The sequence below is a fragment of the Leptodactylus fuscus genome, chromosome 6, assembly GCF_031893055.1.
Source record: "Leptodactylus fuscus isolate aLepFus1 chromosome 6, aLepFus1.hap2, whole genome shotgun sequence".
Classification (NCBI taxonomy): Eukaryota; Metazoa; Chordata; class Amphibia; order Anura; family Leptodactylidae; genus Leptodactylus; species Leptodactylus fuscus.
This window is the reverse complement of record NC_134270.1, coordinates 127,168,041-127,189,726: the sequence shown is the minus strand read 5'-3', so window position 1 is coordinate 127,189,726 and position 21,686 is coordinate 127,168,041. Positions and strand designations below refer to the sequence as shown.

Sequence of the window (21,686 nt, the reverse complement as noted above, 5' to 3'; positions counted from 1 at the left end):
TTCAGTGCCTAATATGTACCTACCTTTGTCGGCAAAGACGTGCAGTCCCAAAACTGATGAACGGCATGACACTGGGGCAAATGAAGGGGGGGGGGGGGGGAACAGCATGACACTGGGGCAAATAAAGGGGGGGACAGCATGACACTGGGGCAAATGAAGGGAGGGGGAGCGGTATGACACTGGGGCAGAGACGGGGGGACATGAAACTGTGGGCAGATGCAGGGGGGGGGAACGGCATGAAACTGGGGAGATATGAAGCTGGGGACAGGGATGGAGGGGGGGACATGAATCTGGGGGCAGAGATGGAAGGGGGACATGAAACTAGGGGCAGATGAAAGGTGTATATGAAACTGGGGAAGAGATGGAGGGGGGACATAATTTACGGGTGACTGTAGGAGGATTATACTGTGTGGGAGCATATGAAAAATGAATGAGAATGGGCGGAGTCAACATAAAAACGGGCGGAGCCAAATTTGCCGCAGCACGCCGCACATTTTGTCCCACTTTCTACTTTTCAAAAGTTGGGAGGTATTCCTTCTGTGTCCATGTCAGACCAGGTGGGTTACGGTTGCCTATAGGAGAGGTATAATTAGCCTATACGTCTACAATGCTATGAAAATACAGCAGCTCGGGGCCACTGAAGTCCTTGTGTGGTGCAGCTTCCAATATGGTGTCATGTGTCAGGGATTCTACTTTATTACAGAGTGCCACCACCATGATGTACAGTACACCATAGTACAGGTGCATCATGTGAACACACCCTTAATATATACGTTCCAAATACAGCAGCGATATACAGTCGATGAACGGTTTTCTTGATACCTTTCCGTTTTTTGGAGGTTACCCTAATGAACAAACGTAGAGCGTTACCTTGTACATGGACCCACCCTGGCAAAGCTAGAGGCCATGTGAAGACATTTATGACAAAATGGTGATGTCATGTGTATGACTCAGTAAAATGGATTGCTGTGTGAAATGTTTTACAACTCTGAGGTGACTGCTGAAATATATCTCAATAATATTACTAGAAGAAATGAAAAGCAGTTCTTGATGTGAAGGGTCACACTGACAGAGGGGGATTGTAGCTGAGGCTGACACTAGGCGCCATTATCCAGCACTCTCAGCCTTCCCGCCCAGACTAGCTTCCTCCCCTCTCCCGCACTGCTGCACCCTCTGACGTCATCGCGGTTCCTATGGTGACACTGAGCTCACCCCCACCCCCCCTTCTCCCGGCAGCCGCTGGTCCCGCGTTGAGAGGCGGGTGATCAGAGGGGAGGGGCTTGTAGGAAGCGGAAGTGGCGGCCAGAACGGAAGTAGAACGGCATTGAGTCTGCAGAGGGGACAGTAAGGAAGCTGAGCTCGCTCGGATCTCTATCAGCACGTTATCACCGGACAGCGGTTCTCAGGTGCGGGGGCTGGGGATTTACAGCGAGGAGGAGGGGTGGGCGAGGCACGGGCTTCCGGTTAGCTCAGTTAGGGCTGTCGGGGAGTCGCTTCATACAAGGGCGGGGATGATAGCGGCCTGCTGCGCCCCACAGAGTCTCCATCCGATGCCCAGCCATCAGCTGTCACTCCTAGCCGTCCGCCCTGTCATTGTCACGTCATCCTCTGTCCTGTCAGCCGCGCCGTCGCCATATAGCACATGTACAGCGCTGTGCTATATGTAGGGGGATTTATGTGTCTGCTATCTGACGTGTATGGACCCCAGTGGTATAAGTCCAGGCGGCCAATAGGATAGGCTGAGCTTTGAATTTTTTTTTTTTTTTTAAAAAAACCTCTTTATTCTTGCAGTGTGTGTGACCCTGCTTTATAGGGGATCTGTCAGTATAGTCTGAGGGTAGAACTACAACCAGTGTATGCAGCCATCTTCTTCCTCTACCAGGTGGGGCAGACTAGATAACTATAATAGTAGAGCCAGCCCTGGCATGTACAGGCACATAGTGAGAGGGGAGGGATTACTCCTCGGGGGCCGGTTCTGGCGCCAATCACATAACCAGAGACCGGCGGGTCATCATAAATAGAGGAAGGGAGTAATGAAACCCTCCCTGGAGACTTCATTCTCTGTGGGGGCTCTGGAGATAGCGGAGCAGACTATTGTATGTGGCTGTGTCTGCCATTCTGCCATTAACAATTAATGGAACACCCCTTTCTTAGAGGTTGGAGCCCCCCCCTTCCCCGATCATGTTATCTATAGGGGATAAACTCATACATTTGATACAACCCATCCTGTTATGTAGTCTAGGACAATAGGACAACACGTCTCATTTTTAACAGATAGTTTGAATATAGTGGCTCTTGTTCACACTTGACATTTCACTGAAGGACGGCCCACCAGGTAAATTTGCATGAAAGTGTGTTCGACCAGGAAGTAGCTAATCTGATATTCTTCCACCAGTAATATGCCAGACTTTAGGCTTTGTTCACTTCATGATTCTGTCATCTGCTTAATGGGGTTTTTTAAGATTATGAATTTTAAGGCCTATCCTTTGGATAGTCCTTAAATGTCTGTTTTGGCCCTCCACTCCGATCTGCTGTACGGGCATTAGGCTTTTGCCCTGTGTAGTTATTGGGCACCGGCGCTGAATTCTGTGCAAAACAAATGCACTTCCATTGGTATTTTGTAAAATTTTGAGCATATCTTACATGGATCCACTGAGTGGGTGATAGATATGGGTTCCCCAAAAAAACATCAAAAGGCAGAAGTGCAAGGTTTGGTATACAAATGAAAAAAAACCCATTAGTGCCTGTACCTGGCAATTTGTTATCCATCTAATTCTTCTCTCTGCTTCCAATCCCAATCGGACCAGAAGTAGAGAGGTTCACATGATCCTTGTGGCCAGTCATTGGCTTCAGCAGTTGCTGACTTTGGGTCCGGTCAGTACTGTCAGAAATAGGTGAGTATGACTCCCAGATTCTCTGTTCTAGGGTTCTGGGTGGCAGAAGCTGCTAGTGGATGGGCGGAGCATGCAACACCCTACCTATTCAAGTAACCAGAGTGGTGCTGTAGTTCACTGGAACCCCTGCAATGGACGCACCACCTGTCCACTAGCATCTTCAGCACCCAGAGGCTACTCGAATAGATGATCTGTGTGGGGTCCAGGTGTTGGGTCCCAACAAATCTTACTGAATACACAGACCTGGAAAACCCCTTCAAGGCATTCTCAAGTTAAAGGGGTTGTTAAAATTTTTTTAAAAAAATAATTCTATCAGAGCTGTTTGAGACCAATGGCATAAACAAAAAAAAAACAAACAGTACTGTGAGGTGCCATTTCTGAAGTCGCTGCTAGGGCTGTGATTGGCTGCAGCAGCCACCTGGCACGAATGAGACGTCTCTGCCATTGGTCCTTGGGGACCTGTAAATAAAAGACCAGATCTGTTGCAGCTAGAAGCTGGCCAGGAGGAGGTGAGTAATTATTATTTTTTTTGTGTGTGCGTGTTATTGGCCCAGACAGAAGCAATTTAAATCTTAAAAATAAAAATTGAGCAACCCTTTAGAGAGGTATTCCTATCTCCAGCATCATATTTAAAGGTGTTATCTAAAGAATAATAAGACTTAGCAATACATTCCTTGGACTGGATAAACTTTTTCTGATATATGCGCATGTCCTTTGGAGCCGTCATGTAAACTTTTGCAACAGGGATCTGGACTTGAGTCTGAAAAAAAAGTCACTGCCTCAAGCTTCAAAGTAATATCAGTTCTGTGGGGGACTGACACCTGCCACACCATAAATCCGCTATTCACAGCAACTTATAAATATAAAATAGAACAGGAATCAGACAGCTCTGTTCCCTGTGTGGTTGCAAAACTGAGTTGCTGCAGCTTAGGCCCTATTCAAATGAATGGGATCTGATCTGCAGTACCAGGTCCAACCACTACACGGAGAACATAACTGTCTGCTTCCTGCTTCATTCTCTGTGCAGCTGAGGCTCGGTTCACATCTGCATCCAGTCTCGGTATGGGCATTCCGTTCGCCTCTCCGCATTTTTTGCCGAAACCATGTGGACCCCATTATATTTTATGGGGTCCATGGGTTTCCTAAGATAACCGCTTTTTTATGCGAATTAGGTTTCCAATCAGAGGGTCCCCTAGTAGACCCTCTGAACGGAAACTGGTGCGCAGGTATGAACCAAACCTGAGAATTACTGATCAGTCGGGGAGTCGGACTCTCACCAATCTGGTATTGATGGCTTATCAATATTTTTATCTGGGAAAACTCCTCCTTTAGGCTAAGGCACCACTATTTTTTTTTTTTTTTTTTTTTTTTTTTTAGGCAAATCCAGGAGTGGATTGAACATAAAGGAGAAGGATAAGAACTTGCTATAAATTTCCCATTCCTTTCACAGCCATTCTTGGCTTTGGCTCAAAAAAATGCAGCAAAATCTGTAACAAAATAAGCTGCATTTCTGCAATGTGGGGCCTCTGCCTCAAAGAGGACCTTTCATGTTGCACTGTTGGCTTTCCTGTTATGTGCAGGTATTGGTGCCATTGGTTTCTGCAGCGATCTCTGCAGATCTGATCTTCTGTCAGAAGGGCGGTCCTGCCAGTCTAGTTGGGCTGGAAGAACGCTCCTCCTGACTGTACTCCTCCCTGACTTGTACTAGGGGGCGTTTCTCACAGTTCAGCGTCATTCCTGGGCTGTAAGCAACACCCCCTCTGACAGTACAGGGCCATGTTAGAGGTACTATCAGGAGGGGCGTTCCTCACAGCCCGGCTAGACTCAGCACCACCCTTCTGACAATAGGGAGGTATCGGTGCTAAAACGAACGGTACCGATATCTCCAGCCCCCGCGCACATAACGGGAAAGCCAACAGTGCGCTGAATTTAGAGCACTGTCGGCTTTCTAGCGGTATATAAAACCGAACGTGCAAGAGTACATGAAAGGTCCTCTTTAAGGGATTTCTATCATTGGCAAAACTCATTTTTAACTAGACACATACTTGAATAGCTTTTAGAAGGGCTATTCCACACATCCCTTTTGTGTGTTAATCCCCTCAGTAGTCTTTGAATGAGCCTGCTTTTATTTATATGCTAATTAGCCAGCAACGAGCAGCGGAAGTCTCAACAAGCACCGTCTGCTATGTGTGTGTGAGAGCAGGGAAGGCTCCTGATGATGATGACGACTTCCCTGCTCTCTCACACAGCGCTCACTGAGACTTCCGGGGCTTGTGCTGACTAATTAGCATATGAATAAATGCGGGTTCACTGAGGGGATTTACATACAAAAGGTATGTGTGGAGAAGCCTTTCTAAAGGCTATGCAAGGATGTGCTTAGTTAAAAATTACTTTTCCCAATGATAGAGCCCCTTTAAAGGTGTTATCCAACTTTTCATAGAATAGGACATAGATTTTAGATTGAAGATTTGACTTATTGGGACCCCTGCAAACCAACTGATTTCCCAGTGTCTGTAGTTAGTACTGCAGAGGTAGTCCTGTAGACTTGAATGGGACACAGATGGCAGTACTTGCATGAGGTCTGCCTCTGTCACTGACTGAAGGATGGCTATATTATATAGCTGATATTGGAGCAAGCTCACAGTAGTTTACAGTACTGACTGGTTAGCTGTCACAACCTGTACTATATAAGTCAGGTAATGAGCAACTTATAGTATGGGACAGTATAGACGTGGTGAGGCAGGGACACATAACATCGATGACTCTGGACTGAGTTTTGTGTTGGAAATCTGGCCGATATACAGACTATATTTCCCCATATGCAAAGGCTGAAAACTCCTAAAATCTGGTGTGATCCTGTAGGCCATAAATGTTGTGATCTTAAGGCAGGTAAATGGGTTGTAACATTAAAGAGGCTCTATCAGCAAAATCATGCTGGTAGAGCCCCACATATGAAAAGGCTTTAAAAAGGCTATTCAGGCACCGTAAAAGTTATATTAAACTACCCCCCCGTTTTAAAATAAAACCCTAAAACAGAATGTGATCTACTTGCGCATTGTGCACGATGGACGGGCATTCAGGGTGCGCCGTCTTCTTCCTCCGCGCCTCCTCTTCCTCCGATGTCCTCGGGTCCAGTCCTCCTCCAGCATTCACGAACTGACATCGCTTAAAAAAAATGGCCTGGGCGCCTGCGCAGTAGCCGTAGTAGAAGCAGCATGCTACTGCGCATGACCCAGGCCATTTTTTTTAAGCAATGTCAGTTCGCGAGCGCCGGAGGAAGACTGGACCCGAGGACATCGGAGGAAGAGGAGGCGTGGATGAAGAAGACGGCGCACCCTGAATTCCCGCCCAGCGTTCACGATACGTAAGTAGATCACATTCTTTTTTAGGCTATTATTTTAAAACGGGGGGGTAGTTTAATATAATATTTACGGTGCCTGAATAGCCTTTTTAAAGCTTTTTCATATGTGGGGCTCTATCAGCATGATTTTGCTGATAGAGCCCCTTTAAGAAAACTTGTGTTCATATGCCCCATAAGGGCTGTTTATTCACAAGATGAATATGGCTGCCATACTGGACACCACACAATGGCACGGATTTTGAGGACTTAAAGCGAACGTGCATTTGCTAATCTCATACAAGCTCTTAAGGCTTCATGGACACAACCAAGTGTGCTATCCCACTGTCTTCCAGACCTCCATGCTGATATTTTTAGAGCAGAGCTATTTGGATCTGTCTGAACGGGCAAATGGATGAGGAAGACAGTCTGCTTCAACTCTTATAGCACACTTGGTTGTCTGCATGAAGCCGTAGATGCACATTTCAACTTCTCCATTTTATCTTCTGCACGTTTTTCTGTAATACATTGTTTCCTGTGAACCCAAAGGGGTTGAGGATCCTGGGAGACTGCAATGACATTCATTGGTACTACCATTGTATTTTACACATCTGTTATATTTCCATACCTCTATGTAACTGGTGTTCATAGCTTTTTAATATTAGTTGCCCTTACCAATGTTCCCGTTAGCTTAAGTATACCCCAGCTTGTCACTAGTGACTCAGAGTCAGTTTGCCGTCTGTCATCCCCTATGTGTCGGTGCACTGCGGATGGTGCGGAGCTGTGGTCAGATGACTGGTAATTGTCTGCATGTCACCCGTAAATCCTCTCAGGGCCGGACGGCTAATTACATTTCATCCACACAGCACAAATCCACACACGTACTGTAACTACACAAGTACATGTCGTCCTCTAACCTTAATCAGAAATCTTGTCTCATGTGAGAAGTCAATCCAATGTGTTTAGTCCTTACATTTCAGTGTACAGAATCTGTTATGGAGCCGAAACCCTACCATCTTCCAGATTCCAAAATTTATGCAGATGTGTGAGGAGGTCAAAAGACAGGCAAAATATGGAACTTGTCCGAATTCTGTTTGTTTTGCAGCTTGGCATTATCCATTAAAACTATAGGGTCCGGGGGCAACACAGTGGCTCAGTGGTTAGCACTGCAGCCTTGCAGCGCTGCAGTCCTAGGTTCAAATCCCGCCAGGAACAACATCTGCAAGGAGTTTGTATGTTCTCCCTGTGTTTGTGTAGGTTTCCTCCCATTCTACACAGACATTCCGATAGAGGAAAAGAAAAAATTCTAGGGTCCGTGAAAAACATGGATGTCATCCGTTCCATTTTCCCTGGACTACGGTATTGTGCATGCAGGGTTCTTCTGTCCGCTTGAGAAGTCGGACATCTTCACTTGCGGACAGGGAAGGACGGGCACGGAGTGCAAAAGAACGCACCCGATGCCCATTGAGATGAATGACAGGTGTCACGGACACAGCTAGTGTCCGCTCCTAATGTCCGTGACAGATTTTGAGCGGACACTACATGTCAGACACCGACTGTAGTGTGAACGCCCCCTTAGATGTTTTTTCTACGTTTTTTTTTCTGTCTGCTTGAAAAGTCGGACATCTGTAGGAACGGACACTTAAGGACAGACACGGAGTGTAAAACAACGCACCCGATCGCCATTTAAATTAATGAAAAAGGTCACGGACACAGGTAGTGTCTGCTGCTAATGTCCGTGCAAGATTTTGAATGGACATTAGCAGCGGACACTACCTGTCGGACAATGACAGTAGTGTGAACGCTCCCTAATAATTGTTTTGTTTTGAAGTCTGGGTCGGTAACCTATGAACTTGAAACAATGTGGACAGTTTTCCTAAGGAAATCTTGAAGGTGTTAGTCCTTGTGGACAGCCATTAGTTCATGTCACTGGCAGCTATGTAGACCCATGGGTGACAACACCTGGTCTCCTTAGTTCTTGGCTGACTAGTCACCACCTGTTACTAGGCAATGGCCGAATGTTTGAACACTACCTAGCAGACTCGCATGGCAAAAAATATTCATTAGGAATCCTAATAGGCAACCTTAGTGCCAGGGCTGTGTTCATATCATTGTTAATTTAGTCGTAGAAGCGGAAAAAGAAAAATGAGGTGAAAATGGGGCTCCAAAGCTGAATAACAGGTATACTGTATTTGGAAACTAGAATCTTCTCTACAAGGTACTGACTCCCTTTAATGGGGCATATCTGGATTACATTGTGGTGTCCACTAGAGATGAGCGAGTAGTATTCGATCGAATACCTCCCTTGCATAGATATTGGTGTACTCAGTCGAATACCATGCGGTAAACGCAGTAAAAATGCAATGCCCCTCCCACCTTCCCTGGCCCTTTTTTTTTTTTTTACACCAATATCTATGCAGGGGAGGTATTTGATGGAATACTACTCGCTCATCTCTAGTGTCCACTCTTTTAGCAGTCCAAAATAATGTTGCCTGAAATTTTTGACTCCCAATAGGATATGCAGTATCTGGATGTTATATCTACGGGAATGCGTGTCACAGAACGTGCAGCTGAAATGAACACACTGCATTTTTGAACATGCAGCTTTTCTGCAGCTTTTTTTTATCATGCAGTGTGAGGTTGTGGTTAATGAAATCTCATTGATTTTGCTGGTACCATAAAACACACTGTTCATTTTCTGCAGAGAGATGCTGCATGTTTTCAGCATGGGGCTTTAGCCGTAGGTTACATTTGTCATGGATAATGTCCGTGGACCCATTTACATTGTGCAACGAAATGGACAAGACTAGGACTGACAATGGATGCAAGAAGCCTTGTACTGTATTATTTTGGTTATGGCAAATATTTTTCAATGTAATACACTTGCATACACTTGTAAAGAATAGAATAGCCATTGTAACTCTAGATAAGTGAATAATATAGAGCTTCAGTAGCAGCATCCCTAGTCAGGTGAATCCTATGTCTTATCTAGTGCTACTGCTGCCCCTAGTGGTTAGAAGCCAGAATGCAGCTGCTTAACCTTCCAACTGGGCACTGGAATCCAAACTGTTTCACTTAAACATAGTGGAAGTTTGACTTGTGTTTAAGTTTTATATCACCTGTTGTCAAAGTTGGAGGGTAAAAAAAAAAAATGTTTTTCTGTATTGTTTCAAGCATGAACTTGTGGCTAGATAATATTACAACGTCTGCTAAATCGTATTTAATGATAGTGGATGTGAGCATGCTAAAATCCAAAAAGTTTGGATTTCTGACCACTGTCAAACTTATTCCTAAGGGGGTGTTCACACTGCCGCTGCTGTCCGCTGTAAACCCCGTGGAGCCCGGACAGCAGACGGCTTGCAGAACTTTGAGTCCGCTGGAAAAAAAAAAAAACTGTTTCCAGGCGGAGAGGCTGAAAACGCTCACAGGCGGTCACCTTTTAAAACCCATTCAAATGATTGGGTTTTAAAGCCGACCGCTCGCAAGCCATCTGCTGTCCAGTTTCAGCAGACAGCAGTGGCAGTGTGAACACCCCCTAACTTATGGCCTTGTAACACAAAATTGCAATAGGGCATGGTGTATGCCTTAGTCTATATTCACGTTTTGCCAATTTGGGTTTTCAGTATTTTTCGAAGATTTATAGTCTCCTATAACATGCACTTAAAAAAAAAAATATAAAAAAAAAAACATTTTTGTTTCCAATAGATTTCGTCATGGACAAGTGTGAACTGGTACAGAAGGCCAAACTGGCTGAACAAGCCGAGCGCTATGACGACATGGCTGCTGCCATGAAAACTGTGACTGAGCAGGGAGGCAATCTCTCCAATGAGGAGAGGAATCTGCTCTCTGTCGCCTACAAAAACGTTGTAGGTGCTCGCCGATCCTCTTGGCGTGTCATCTCCAGCATCGAGACTAAGACCGAGGGCAGTGAGAAGAAGCAGCAGATGGCACGAGAATACCGTGAGAAGATTGAGGCAGAGCTGAAAGACATCTGCACAGATGTTTTGGTAATGTGCACACCTATGACATTAATGTGTCTTATTTGTTTATTTGATAAATGAAGATATTATAGAAAGTGCTGAGCGGGCACACAAGGTTAACTTTCATATTTGAGAGGTTGGAGAAATCAAACGGATGCAGTTGTGGTAACAGAGTAACCTTATATGCTGTGTTTATGGGAAATGGCCAATACTGCCTCCCATGTACATGCCCGCTTGGCAGAATAGGGAGAGGGAAGTAAACTGTTGCTATACACCACTAGCTGCGGCTTACATCTCTTAAAGGGAGTCTGTCATTTGGAAACTATGAATCCAGCCCCAGTGCATCGTAGGGGACATAATGTGAACCACTATCATACCTTATGATAGTCCAAATGATGAACCTATTGGACTATTTTTTATAAATTTGCAGGTGAGGCTCAAGTGCAACGGGGGCATGTCAGAGCAATCCAAAGACTTCATCTCCAGGCCCCTGTAAACTTAATCATGTCATTGACATTCTCTGCCTGTCCTAAACTATGACACAACTTGGGGCCTCCCTTATTGTACCCTATTGAGTCATATTTGCCTACTCTTTACCTGGCCTTTCAAAGGAAACGCTGCATCTATTATGTTCAGCATAATGTTTTCTAAATGCTCTGTGGTTTGATATAGAAACTTCTTGTCACAGACTTTCTTTAAGAACAACTGGTCTTAAAAGGCTGAATGTCACATTATTGTTAGGGGCATGTTAACTTTATATTATAACATTTCTCCTGTAACTGGGACTGATGCATACAGGCTCAGTTACCGGAGCAATACGGCCTCTTATGTTGTACTCCAGAGCTGATCTGGATTTTCTAGGACCCAGCAGTTCTCGAAGTTCCCTTCATCCCTAGCGATCATGTGACTGCTGGGTCAAATGGGAGCTGCATCATGGTATTGGCTCCCATGGCACTGCACACTGTATATACACTCACCGGCCACTTTATTAGGTACACCATGCTAGTAACGGGTTGGACCCCCTTTTGCCTTCAGAACTGCCTCAATTCTTCGTGGCATAGATACAACAAGGTGCTGGAAGGATTCCTCAGAGATTTTGGTCCATATTGACATGATGGCATCACACAGTTGCCGCAGATTTGTCGGCTGCACATCCATGATGCGAATCTCCCGTTCCACCACATCCCAAAGATGCTCTATTGGATTGAGATCTGGTGACTGTGGAGGCCATTGGAGTACAGTGAACTCATTGTCATGTTCAAGAAACCAGTCTGAGATGATTCCAGCTTTATGACATGGCGCATTATCCTGCTGAAAGTAGCCATCAGATGTTGGGTACATTGTGGTCATAAAGGGATGGACATGGTCAGCAACAATACTCAGGTAGGCTTTGGCGTTGCAACGATGCTCAATTGGTACCAAGGGGCCCAAAGAGTGCCAAGAAAATATTCCCCACACCATGACACCACCACCACCAGCCTGAACCGTTGATACAAGGCAGGATGGATCCATGCTTTCATGTTGTTGACGCCAAATTCTGACCCTACCATCCGAATGTCGCAGCAGAAATCGAGACTCATCAGACCAGGCAACGTTTTTCCAATCTTCAATTGTCCAATTTCGATGAGCTTGTGCAAATTGTAGCCTCAGTTTCCTGTTCTTAGCTGAAAGGAGTGGCACCCGGTGTGGTCTTCTGCTGCTGTAGCCCATCTGCCTCAAAGTTCGACGTACTGTGCGTTCAGAGATGCTCTTCTGGCTACCTTGGATGTAACGGGTGGCTATTTGAGTCACTGTTGCCTTTCTATCAGCTCGAACCAGTCTGGCCATTCTCCTCTGACCTTTGGTATCAACAACGCATTTCCGCCCACAGAACTGCCGCTCACTGGATGTTTTTTCTTTTTCGGACCATTCTCTGTAAACCCTAGAGATGGTTGTGCGTGAAAATCCCAGTAGATCAGCAGTTTCTGAAATACTCAGACCAGCCCTTCTGGCACCAACAACCATGCCACGTTCAAAGGCACTCAAATCACCTTTCTTCCCCATACTGATGCTCGGTTTGAACTGCAGGAGACTGTCTTGACCATGTCTACATGCCTAAATGCACTGAGTTGCCGCCATGTGATTGGCTGATTAGAAATTAAATGTTAACGAGCAGTTGGACAGGTGTACCTAATAAAGTGGCCGGTGAGTGTATATTCAGCTGCACTTCACAGATCATTGGCTCCGTGTACAGACAAAATCTGACATTACAAAGTAAGAAATGAGTCATCAATTCAAATGGTAGGAATGAGGACCCTGCTCACAAGAGCTTACAATCTATGAGGAAAGAGTCAAGTGCTTGTACAATGGTCCAATCATTTGGGTAACACAAAGGGAACATTTAGCAAGTGAAAGACCTATATATAGGGAGTTTATAGTAATCAAGATTAAAATGGGTAAAAATAAGGGTATTTCAGGTTTCTGTCGTAGAAGTCAGAGGATAGATTGTTGGTGTGCAAGTGATTGTGTAGGGGGTGAAAGAAAGGTCTGAGTCAAACATAACCCCAAGAAAGTCGGCGTGGTGCTATGGTAAGACCACATACTTAAATTGAATTGTCTGGTTTAAGTAGATTAGTGGGTGGTGAAACCATAGGAAGTTGTGTAGAGGGAGAAGATGTTTTAAAGATGGCGTCCCACCTGGAAGATCAGACTTCTGTACCTATCCATATCTCACGGGAATACCTTTTTTTTTTTTTTTTTTTTTTTTTCTTTTTTCCTTCTTCCATATTAACACTTGTAAAATTTTATGTTATTACTTGTATACGGCCTGTAAGCTTTCTGTGAATTTATACACCGTACACCCCAAAAAGAGCCAAACACAAACTATAGGGCACAGCATTCAGCTGAGAGCTTCTGCTCCTTTATTTTAGCAATCAGGGGCGGTCTCTGTACCCGGCCCTCCATTGAGCAAAACTTCTGACTTGGCACTACCACATGTCAGAAGTTTGTTACAAGGATAAATATCCTGTGGGTCTTGATGTAATGTAAGAATACTTCTGCACATCTGTGCTTATTTTGGTTGCTATAGAAATAGTTGTGCTCTGCATCTTTAAATAGCATTTTGTCTTCTATTGGTTGCATTTGGCCTTACGATAGAACTAGTTTTCTCAGTCTTCATGAGCATCTAGCTACATGTATCTAACTCCTACATGCAATATCTGATTGACCTCTGCTGATCATTTGACCTTTTGTTTCTACCCTTTCCACCTTAGTCTAATCCTAAAGGGCTCTATCCCTTTTTCTTGGGTGTATGTGGGAGGATATTGCATATGCTTGAAGGGGTTGTCCAGGCAAAAATGGACATCTACATTATTTAAATATGCCGGGAGCATTGAAATAAAAATAAGAAATCATATTCTCCTTTCCACAATGCTCTGGTACCTTCCCACGCGTTCCGATCCTGCAGGTCCGCTGTTGTCTTCCGGCTGAAGTGACCACTGAGGCCATTCAATGGGCTCAGCAGCCTCAGGAATGGAAGCAGGGAGGTCATTACCTGGGTCATCCCCGGTTTCCTTCATTAGACCACTTATTGGCCTCATCGGAAGGGAACCCGGGATGTCACACCTGGCAAGAAGACAGCCAAGCTGCTGGACCGAGCACTTGGAGGACGCCAGAGCACCTGGAACAGGTGAGTGGGGTTTTTCTCACCTCGCCTGGCTTAATTATTTGCCTGGACAACCTCTTTAAGGCTGCATGCACGTGACCATGTGCTAGTCTTGTGCTTATGGCCAGTACTGAACCATTATTTATTATGGCCCCATACACAGAAGTAGAGTGCTCTGTACGGTTTGGAAGCTTTATAGGTTTTCAGGCTGCACAGTTTCTTCATTTCTATACATTACTCCTCTAGAAGTTCTACATCGTCCAGTGTACTATGGCATGTGGGCTCTGTACAGACTGTGTGCTGGAGCCATGTGCAAGTTGCCTAAGGCAGACATTTTGTGCAGTGAGATACAGAAGACGCAATTTGTAATGCTTCTAGATCACGGAAAACTGACACTGAATCTTTTATATTTAATTTTCTGAAAGAAAGGGATGGTGATAAAAATTAAAAAAAAATCCTGTAACACCTGCATTGTGTGCGCTCCGCAGCCATTTCCCAGCTGTGTGACCTTCACTGCCTGGTAACTGCAATGCCACCTTCTGGTGTTATAGTGGTACTGCAGCTCATCATATTTTGTTGTGCCTAACACATCTGTTGTATTCTCTTTTTGTTGCAGTAGGCCTGATGGACATTAAATAAGCAGGTTATTGACTTAGTGTTTATTTTGGCAGAACCTGCTGGACAAGCATCTGATTGCCTGCGCATCACCAGCAGAAAGCAAGGTCTTCTATCTGAAAATGAAAGGGGATTATTACCGGTACCTTTCAGAAGTAGCCAGTGGGGATCAGAAACAAGGTGAGCCTCTATAATTTAGTGTAACTGAAAATTAAAAACAGTCAGTCTTTTTTTTTAATATCTTTCCTGGTACAAATATGGTAAATGTTTTCAGCCAGTGAAATTAGAGACATGGGGTGACTTGAGGGCAAAAAAAAGTGTTTTTGTCAGGTGGTTTTACGGTCATGCCTTAAAAAGGGAAGGGGTTCGGTACATGGCCTCTTACTTCACGGAAGCCTGAAAATACATGATCCTATTAGTCCTTTTTTCTCTTCTGTATACTCTCTAGTAAACGGCTATCTTGGATAGCCATTGACTATACTATTAAGTAGCATCTATTTAAAGAGAATCTTTCTCGTCCTTGGGCACAAGCAGTGTAATACACCGCTAGAAAGCCGATAGTGCGCCAAATTCAGCACACTCGGCTTTCCCGTTTTGTGCCCCTGCTGAAGAGCTATCGGTGCTGTTACCATAGCTCTTCAGTGTCAGAAGGGTGTTTTTGACAGTCTGTCATGAACTCCCCTCCTCCCAGTAGCGTCTCTTGCGCTGTACTGTGAGAGGGAACGTTCCTTACCACCCAACAATGATGCTGAGCAGTGAGGAACGCCCCCCAGTACTGGTCTATGGACAAGTATTATCAGGAGTAGGGGGAGGTGTTCCTCGCTGCTCAGCGTCATCACTGGGCGGTACGGAAGACCTCTTCTCACAGTACAGTGCAATAAACGCTACTGTGAGTAGAGGAGTTCCTGACAGACTGACACTGAAGAGCTGAATTCAGCGCACTGTCGGCTTTCTAGCGGTATATTACACCGCATGTGCCCGAGGACGTGAAAGGTCCTCTTTAACCTTTTCTTCTGGCAGAAACAGGAGAGCAACTGCTTATGGGTAGATTGTGGAAAACCTGAGACTTGGGTCAAAAGATTTAAACATCTGGATCCATTTTTACATTTCTCATATAATTGACTATCTTTAGGTATTAATCACTTATGTTCAGAGTTGATCATTTGCACAGAATGTAGAATATTGAAAGGAAATCTTAGTATAAGTAGTAATGTGAGACTCAAGTGTGGCATAGCCATTGCATGTAGCAAGCCATGCATTGTACAGACTAATACATCATTTCTCTCTTCTGTAGGTACTGTAGCCAACTCTCAGCAAGCCTATCAGGAAGCTTTTGACATTAGCAAGGGTGAGATGCAACCAACACATCCTATTCGACTTGGATTGGCCCTAAACTTCTCAGTCTTCTACTATGAAATTCTTAACTCTCCAGACAAAGCCTGCAGTCTAGCAAAATCAGTAAGTACCTTAAGTGTAGTTTAATGTCTTTGTGGTTTGAAGGGGACCTTTGGGACTGGATGATGACTAATCCTTGCACAGGTCATCAGTATTATACCGCTGGGTTTCTGACTGCCATTACCTCCACCAGTCAGCTGTTAAGAATAATGTGTATATAGACGGAATAGATGACATCACACGTTCCACAACCTGATATTGCTGACAATCAAATATCCAGTATTGGACAATTCTTTTAAAGGGCTCTTGCCACTTAATAACACTTACCCCCTATATTATAGATAGGATATAAGCAGGGTTGCCCACCAGTAATGAAAATGGAGGTCACATCTACTTTGCAAATGTGGCCCAATTTTCTGACCTTATTCAATAATTGACAGTACAATTGTATCTGTAAAGATGGCCATACACACTACAGAAGATAGCTGTCATCCAAACTTCCTCTGTACACATGTACACACTTTACTAGGCTTATGTTCTGAATAAAGAGAGGGGAGAGAGACCACTGCCATACCTCTTTGGAAGGAACGTTGTTCTCCCTGGGAACAAATGCATCAGAAACGATTGAGTTCTCACGCAATGTTTGGAAATGACAATTGACAGTGTTTACAGAAGGCTTTTATAGCTTCATCATCATCTGGGTTAACAAAAAAAAAAAAAGGGAATTCCCATTGATGAGGAGAGAGGCGTTTTTATTCATTTTTGTGAATGCAGCTGGACTGTATGTAGACGTGTCCTGCAGGAGGTGATGCATCCCTGCTTCCATCCACTTCCCGGAGTGTGCTCGAGAGAGAAAAATTCCTGCATTTGGCTGCCATTGATGTGATCTGGAGTGTGCCGCGGCCAGCATGTGCGCATGCCCACATTTTTTTTAGTGGGGGACTTGGTGGTCAGACGCCTACAGATCAGGATAAATATGTTTTATGACATAACCCCTTTTAAGAATATGGTTGGTCATATCTGGGGTAAATGTTTTGCTGGGTAGCTGATTGCTGCCCTCTTTAGACATGCATACCAGTTTGCCATACAAACTTGTGATTCCTATTTTTTTTCTAGGCATTTGATGAGGCGATAGCTGAACTGGACACATTGAACGAGGAGTCCTATAAAGACAGCACTCTTATCATGCAGCTACTAAGGGATAATCTTACAGTAAGTATAATCCATACTTCCTGCCAGGTGGCTCTGAAATATGGGTAATGCATTATATGAAGCTAATCATACATAGGAGTTTTATATTAAAGGGGTTATCTGGGATAACTGGAGATCCCTATACTAATCTAAACGCCCTCCTACTTTCTAAATAACATAATTAATTTAAAAATATGTATACTTGCCCATATCTCCCCAGGGACATTTTCTGATTATCCGGTGCCGATTCGTTTCCCCATTTCTGGAAACGGAACGTCACTACTACTCCCTTTGCCTCATTCATCCCATCATACTTAACTACCAGGCTTCTGCGGGATGGTTCCTTCTTCTTTATTGATTCTGCAGGTGTCCGCTCTTCTCCCAGCGCTGCTGCCGAAATTCCATCTCTACTGTGCAGCTCCCATGCATGCGTAGTAGAGGTGGATCATCGCTCTAGAGCAGTGCTGAAGAAGAACACACGCCTGTAGAATCAGTAAAGGAGGAGCTGCCCCACAGGAAGAAGCCTGAAAGGTAAGTATATAATGGGGATGGATGAGTAGGTAGGAAAGGGCTAGTAGTGGGTGGGATAGCTAGAGAGGTGGTTTGAGTGAAGGAGAGAGGAAGGGGGGAGGTAAGGTGAGAGGGGTTAGTGTGGAAGTTACATAGCAGGAAGGTGAACCATGTAAACAAATGCAGGAGATACCAGAAGCTCCCGGAGACACACAGAAATGACTGAAAACACAGCTTAAGGTGTATGGGTGCAGTTATCAACCCATTAATAGCACTAACAGATATTAAAAAAAAAAATTGCCTAGAAAAGCTCTTTAATTCTATGAAAATTGTTAATGGTGTTTAGCTGATATAAATTTTTCATCTCCAATTTTTTTTTTTGTAATCCTGAATGACGAATGTGCTAACATAAGATCAGAGCTGTATTGCAGAATAACATGGCAGATTTAGTGGTCAGGAATATAGGAACACTTATCACAGGAGCTGTATTTGCAGATATTTTTTTTTTTTTCTTGTTTTGGGAAACTGTAAGGGAACTTACACCACAGACTACAGAGGAGACCTGCTTAAAGGGAACCTGTCAGGGAGATGGGGGACCCTAAACCACCCTCAGATTCTTATGGAGCATGGCTTAGTGTCCCAATTAACCCTGTTGTAATGCAATCTGCAGCCACATTAAAGAATAAAAAGCTTTATACCTGGCTAGAGATGAGTCTCAACTGATTCCTCTGGTGCTTCCAGTACCTGCACAGTTCATCAGTGAAGCTGGAGTTGTACATATCACACATTTTAATGCAGCTGCTTATGTGGGACACTAAACCCCTGTTCCATAAGGACCTGTGGGTGTTTAGTGACCCAAATCGTCCTGACTGTTTCCCTTTAAGTTTGATCGTTCTTGGTTGTAGAAAAGCTCTTTCAGATTCACATATACAATATTCACACAACTAATGTCTAATCTCTATGATTGACAGGATTTTAATAAATTGCAGCGTATTGTTGAGCAGTTCAAAGAAAATAGTGGTAGGTTTTGTCTTAATGAGAACCAAGGTATAAAACACAAGGATCAAGTAGTAGCCAGTTCTAGTATTGGTTTTTGCATTATTGTAATGTTCTTGTGAAAAGAGTCCAGTCTACAAGCAGAATGTTCTAGAGCAGGAGGAGCAGAGTATTGAAATTTTGTCCCGTAAAGAAAAATGCTACAGTGTCCTGCCCTACCACTTTGTGTACAGTATTATTGTGTACAGAACACTGTAAAGATGCAGGGGATTGGGGGTGCCAAGGCCCTATGTTATGAAAACGCAGGGATTTGGCTAAAAAAAAAAATTGCGTAAATGCAGCAATATCAAAAACACTTGCGTTTTTGTAAATCGCAGCATGGCAATTTATACTTATGGAAATGCTGGGATTTTCTAAATGGGTATAATAGAAGAGAGAAGCTTGCAGAGGAAAACACTGCAGAAACGCAATGCATTTCCGCTGAGGTCTCTTTCACAGCTGTGGCTCGCGACGTGGGGCCTTATCCTTACATGGTTTATCTACACAACATTTATAGGCTGGGGAGGACAGATGTGATCTTAGTAGTTAATTTATGTCACACCATTCCAGCAAACGCTAATATGTGGTTTATTTTGCAGCTATGGACTTCAGAAAACCAGAGCGAGGAGCCCAACGACGGAGAGGGAGACAACTAACAACTGCCACGCATCCAATTTTTTTTTTTTTTTTTTCCACTATCACTCTGTATTGTATACTCCCCTCGTGCGACCAGTAAATAGAATAGTACATCGACTTTCACAACCTCCGTGTAGCAGAATAATTTGTGGATTTAAGGAAAATTTTCAGGTGTTTTACCGGACAAATACATTCTAATACTTCTGTATATATGATATATTTGTACCTGTATATCATATATATGATTTAAATATGTAATTATGTCTTTTTTTAACTGAACACTGTGATAAAGGGGTTTTGCTAGTAACATTCAAAGGATTTTCTTCCCCCACCCACCACCTCTCTTTCAACATTAGAACCTATTTTAGGACAAAAAGTCGAAGTACAATTCTGCTGTACCTGTTTTACAGGATGTTGGTGACCATACTGTAACCCCGGGGTGAATTGGGTTCATCACATGGTGTTTTGTTCCTGTATCAATGATCTATTCTGATTGAGTTAAATATAACATATGGAACTTAATTTATAAGCCTGGATATAATAATCAAGGTGTTCTGGGGGGTTTTCCTGGATATTTAGTCATGTTGAGTTTTTCTATTAGTATGATGCACACTTTTTTTTTCTTTGGCCACTATGTGTTAAAGGAAAAATGACAAATTATTACATCAGGGGCTCAAACAGAATATACTGTAAAGTAAAACTACATTGGTAACGTTGCTTGTAGCCAGATTCTAAAAGGAAGAAATAGCATGTGTAAAGGTCTTCCCGTTATTTCTGTTGTGGAGTATCTTAGAAATCTGGTCATTTTCTTTCTTCCTTGCCATAGTATTTTCACCGTTTACATATTGTTTCTTTTAGTTAATGCAGCCCATTGTTCTGCTCAGAACTCCTGGTGGTTTCTTGTTCTCATTTTCTTCATCCCTTCTCATATAAATTTGTAAAGAGATCCTCTTATTAAACGTATCAAAATCTGATAAATAACGCAGCCCGAGTTGTAGGATCAGGAAAAATTTGCTGAAGCGGTTTATGGGACAAAATAATAAAGACAAAGTACCCGCGTGTTCAGTTCTGCAGCTTCCATGCTCCCTGCTGTGCCATATGTAACTGCAGTTTCGGTGGGACACCACTGAGGTCAAGGATTGGCAGCAGCAGTTGCGTGTGGTACATGTAAGTACACGGTCTTTTATTTTGTGCCATTTACATTGCATCCTTCCTTTTAGATCAACCTGGTGATCTAAAGCTGGCTATACATCTTAGAAGTGCATCACCTGAACCCCCCAATTTCAAAAGGTTCACCCGGCCACCTAACTTGTATGAGGGGTCCCTCCTGATTTTCCCCCAACTGCTCAAACCTTTTGCTCTGTGGGAGATTCCTATGACAGCATATTAGCCAAGCATGCAGTGTATGAGGGAGTTGGTTGAAACAAACTTAAGTCAGTCAAACATCTTAAAACGTTGTTAGCAATCTCCGTTATACCTCAGAGGTGCAAGTGTTGCTGCTGTAATGCAGATGCTAAAAGTAGCTGCATTATAGGTGTCTTACAGACCTCTGATAGGAATGACCTGGTCTGGTTCCTACAAGGCTCTTTTGATCTTGCTGTAGTGTCAGCGCAGTTCCAATCTGAGGCCCATTGCTAGAGACTCAAAGCAACTAGCAACCAGTTTTTACTACGCTGAGGACAGGGAAGCAGCAAAGAGGTTTGGCATTAGTAAAGCACACTTTCTTTTTCTTTTACTGCCTTATTAATCAGATTTTTATTACAAAGGACCTGAACCTCTTTAGTAGAGTCTCTTCAATGCATGGCCCAGTTTGAGATGTTTTCACACCCCACATTTTATGTTAGAATCACCTGATTTGGGAGTCTTTACAGTCTAAGTTATTCATCACCAATATTCTAGGCATTTATGCAGTAAGACGTATATCTATGACATCGGTTGTTAAATCGTATTGCCGCGCAGAGTACTGTATTTAGTTAGTCACTGTTCAGGCTGTCACAGCATCATTCCGACTTTTTACATTCCACCTTGCTGTATCTTTTTCTCCAGTGTCTGTCCGTCTGTCTGCTTCACGGCAAAAATCCATGCACTGATCTTTCAGTCTCCGAACAAGACGTACAGTTAATACTTGCGCTTTATAAATGCAGTAGTGAATGTGGAACTGAGCCTGTCTGTATATCTGGTAGCTCTTTATTTTTTTATTATTATTGTTTTGGCTTTGTTTTTACTGACCAGTATTCTGCCTAAGGTTTGCTTCTGTGTTGGTTTGATTACCTAGCACACACGTGGTTGTGAAAAATTTAGTCTAGCGCAAAAAAAAAAAAAAAATAAAAAAAAAAAATGGCTATTGATGTACTCAAATTTGTGTATGTATTTTCAACAGTTCTAGTTTCACCCTACACAGAATAATCGGGAACATGTAACAATTCAAGAAAAATAAATAATCCATGTTA

General features: G+C 43.6%; 1 protein-coding gene across 1 annotated transcript; it reads left to right on the top strand.

Annotated features, from left to right (window-relative positions):
- The first annotated feature begins 1,244 nt into the window (after nucleotides 1-1,244).
- LOC142209398 (14-3-3 protein beta/alpha-1) lies at nucleotides 1,245-21,686 on the top strand. The gene is made up of 6 exons (XM_075278388.1): nucleotides 1,245-1,406; nucleotides 9,937-10,238; nucleotides 14,526-14,649; nucleotides 15,764-15,927; nucleotides 16,981-17,076; nucleotides 19,200-21,686. Exons 2-6 carry the CDS (start codon nucleotides 9,945-9,947, stop codon nucleotides 19,254-19,256), a joined length of 735 nt encoding a protein of 244 aa, XP_075134489.1. The 5' UTR covers nucleotides 1,245-1,406; nucleotides 9,937-9,944; the 3' UTR covers nucleotides 19,257-21,686.

What these genes read in the sequence shown, in the direction of transcription:
- LOC142209398 (XM_075278388.1), top strand. Translation starts at nt 9,945, where the DNA reads ATGGACAAGTGTGAACTGGTACAGAAGGCCAAACTGGCTGAACAAGCC. An exon ending in ACATCTGCACAGATGTTTTG is followed by an intron (nt 10,239 to 14,525) that starts GTAATGTGCACA and finishes TTATTTTGGCAG; the next exon opens with AACCTGCTGGACAAGCATCT. An exon ending in TACTAAGGGATAATCTTACA is followed by an intron (nt 17,077 to 19,199) that starts GTAAGTATAATC and finishes TTTATTTTGCAG; the next exon opens with CTATGGACTTCAGAAAACCA.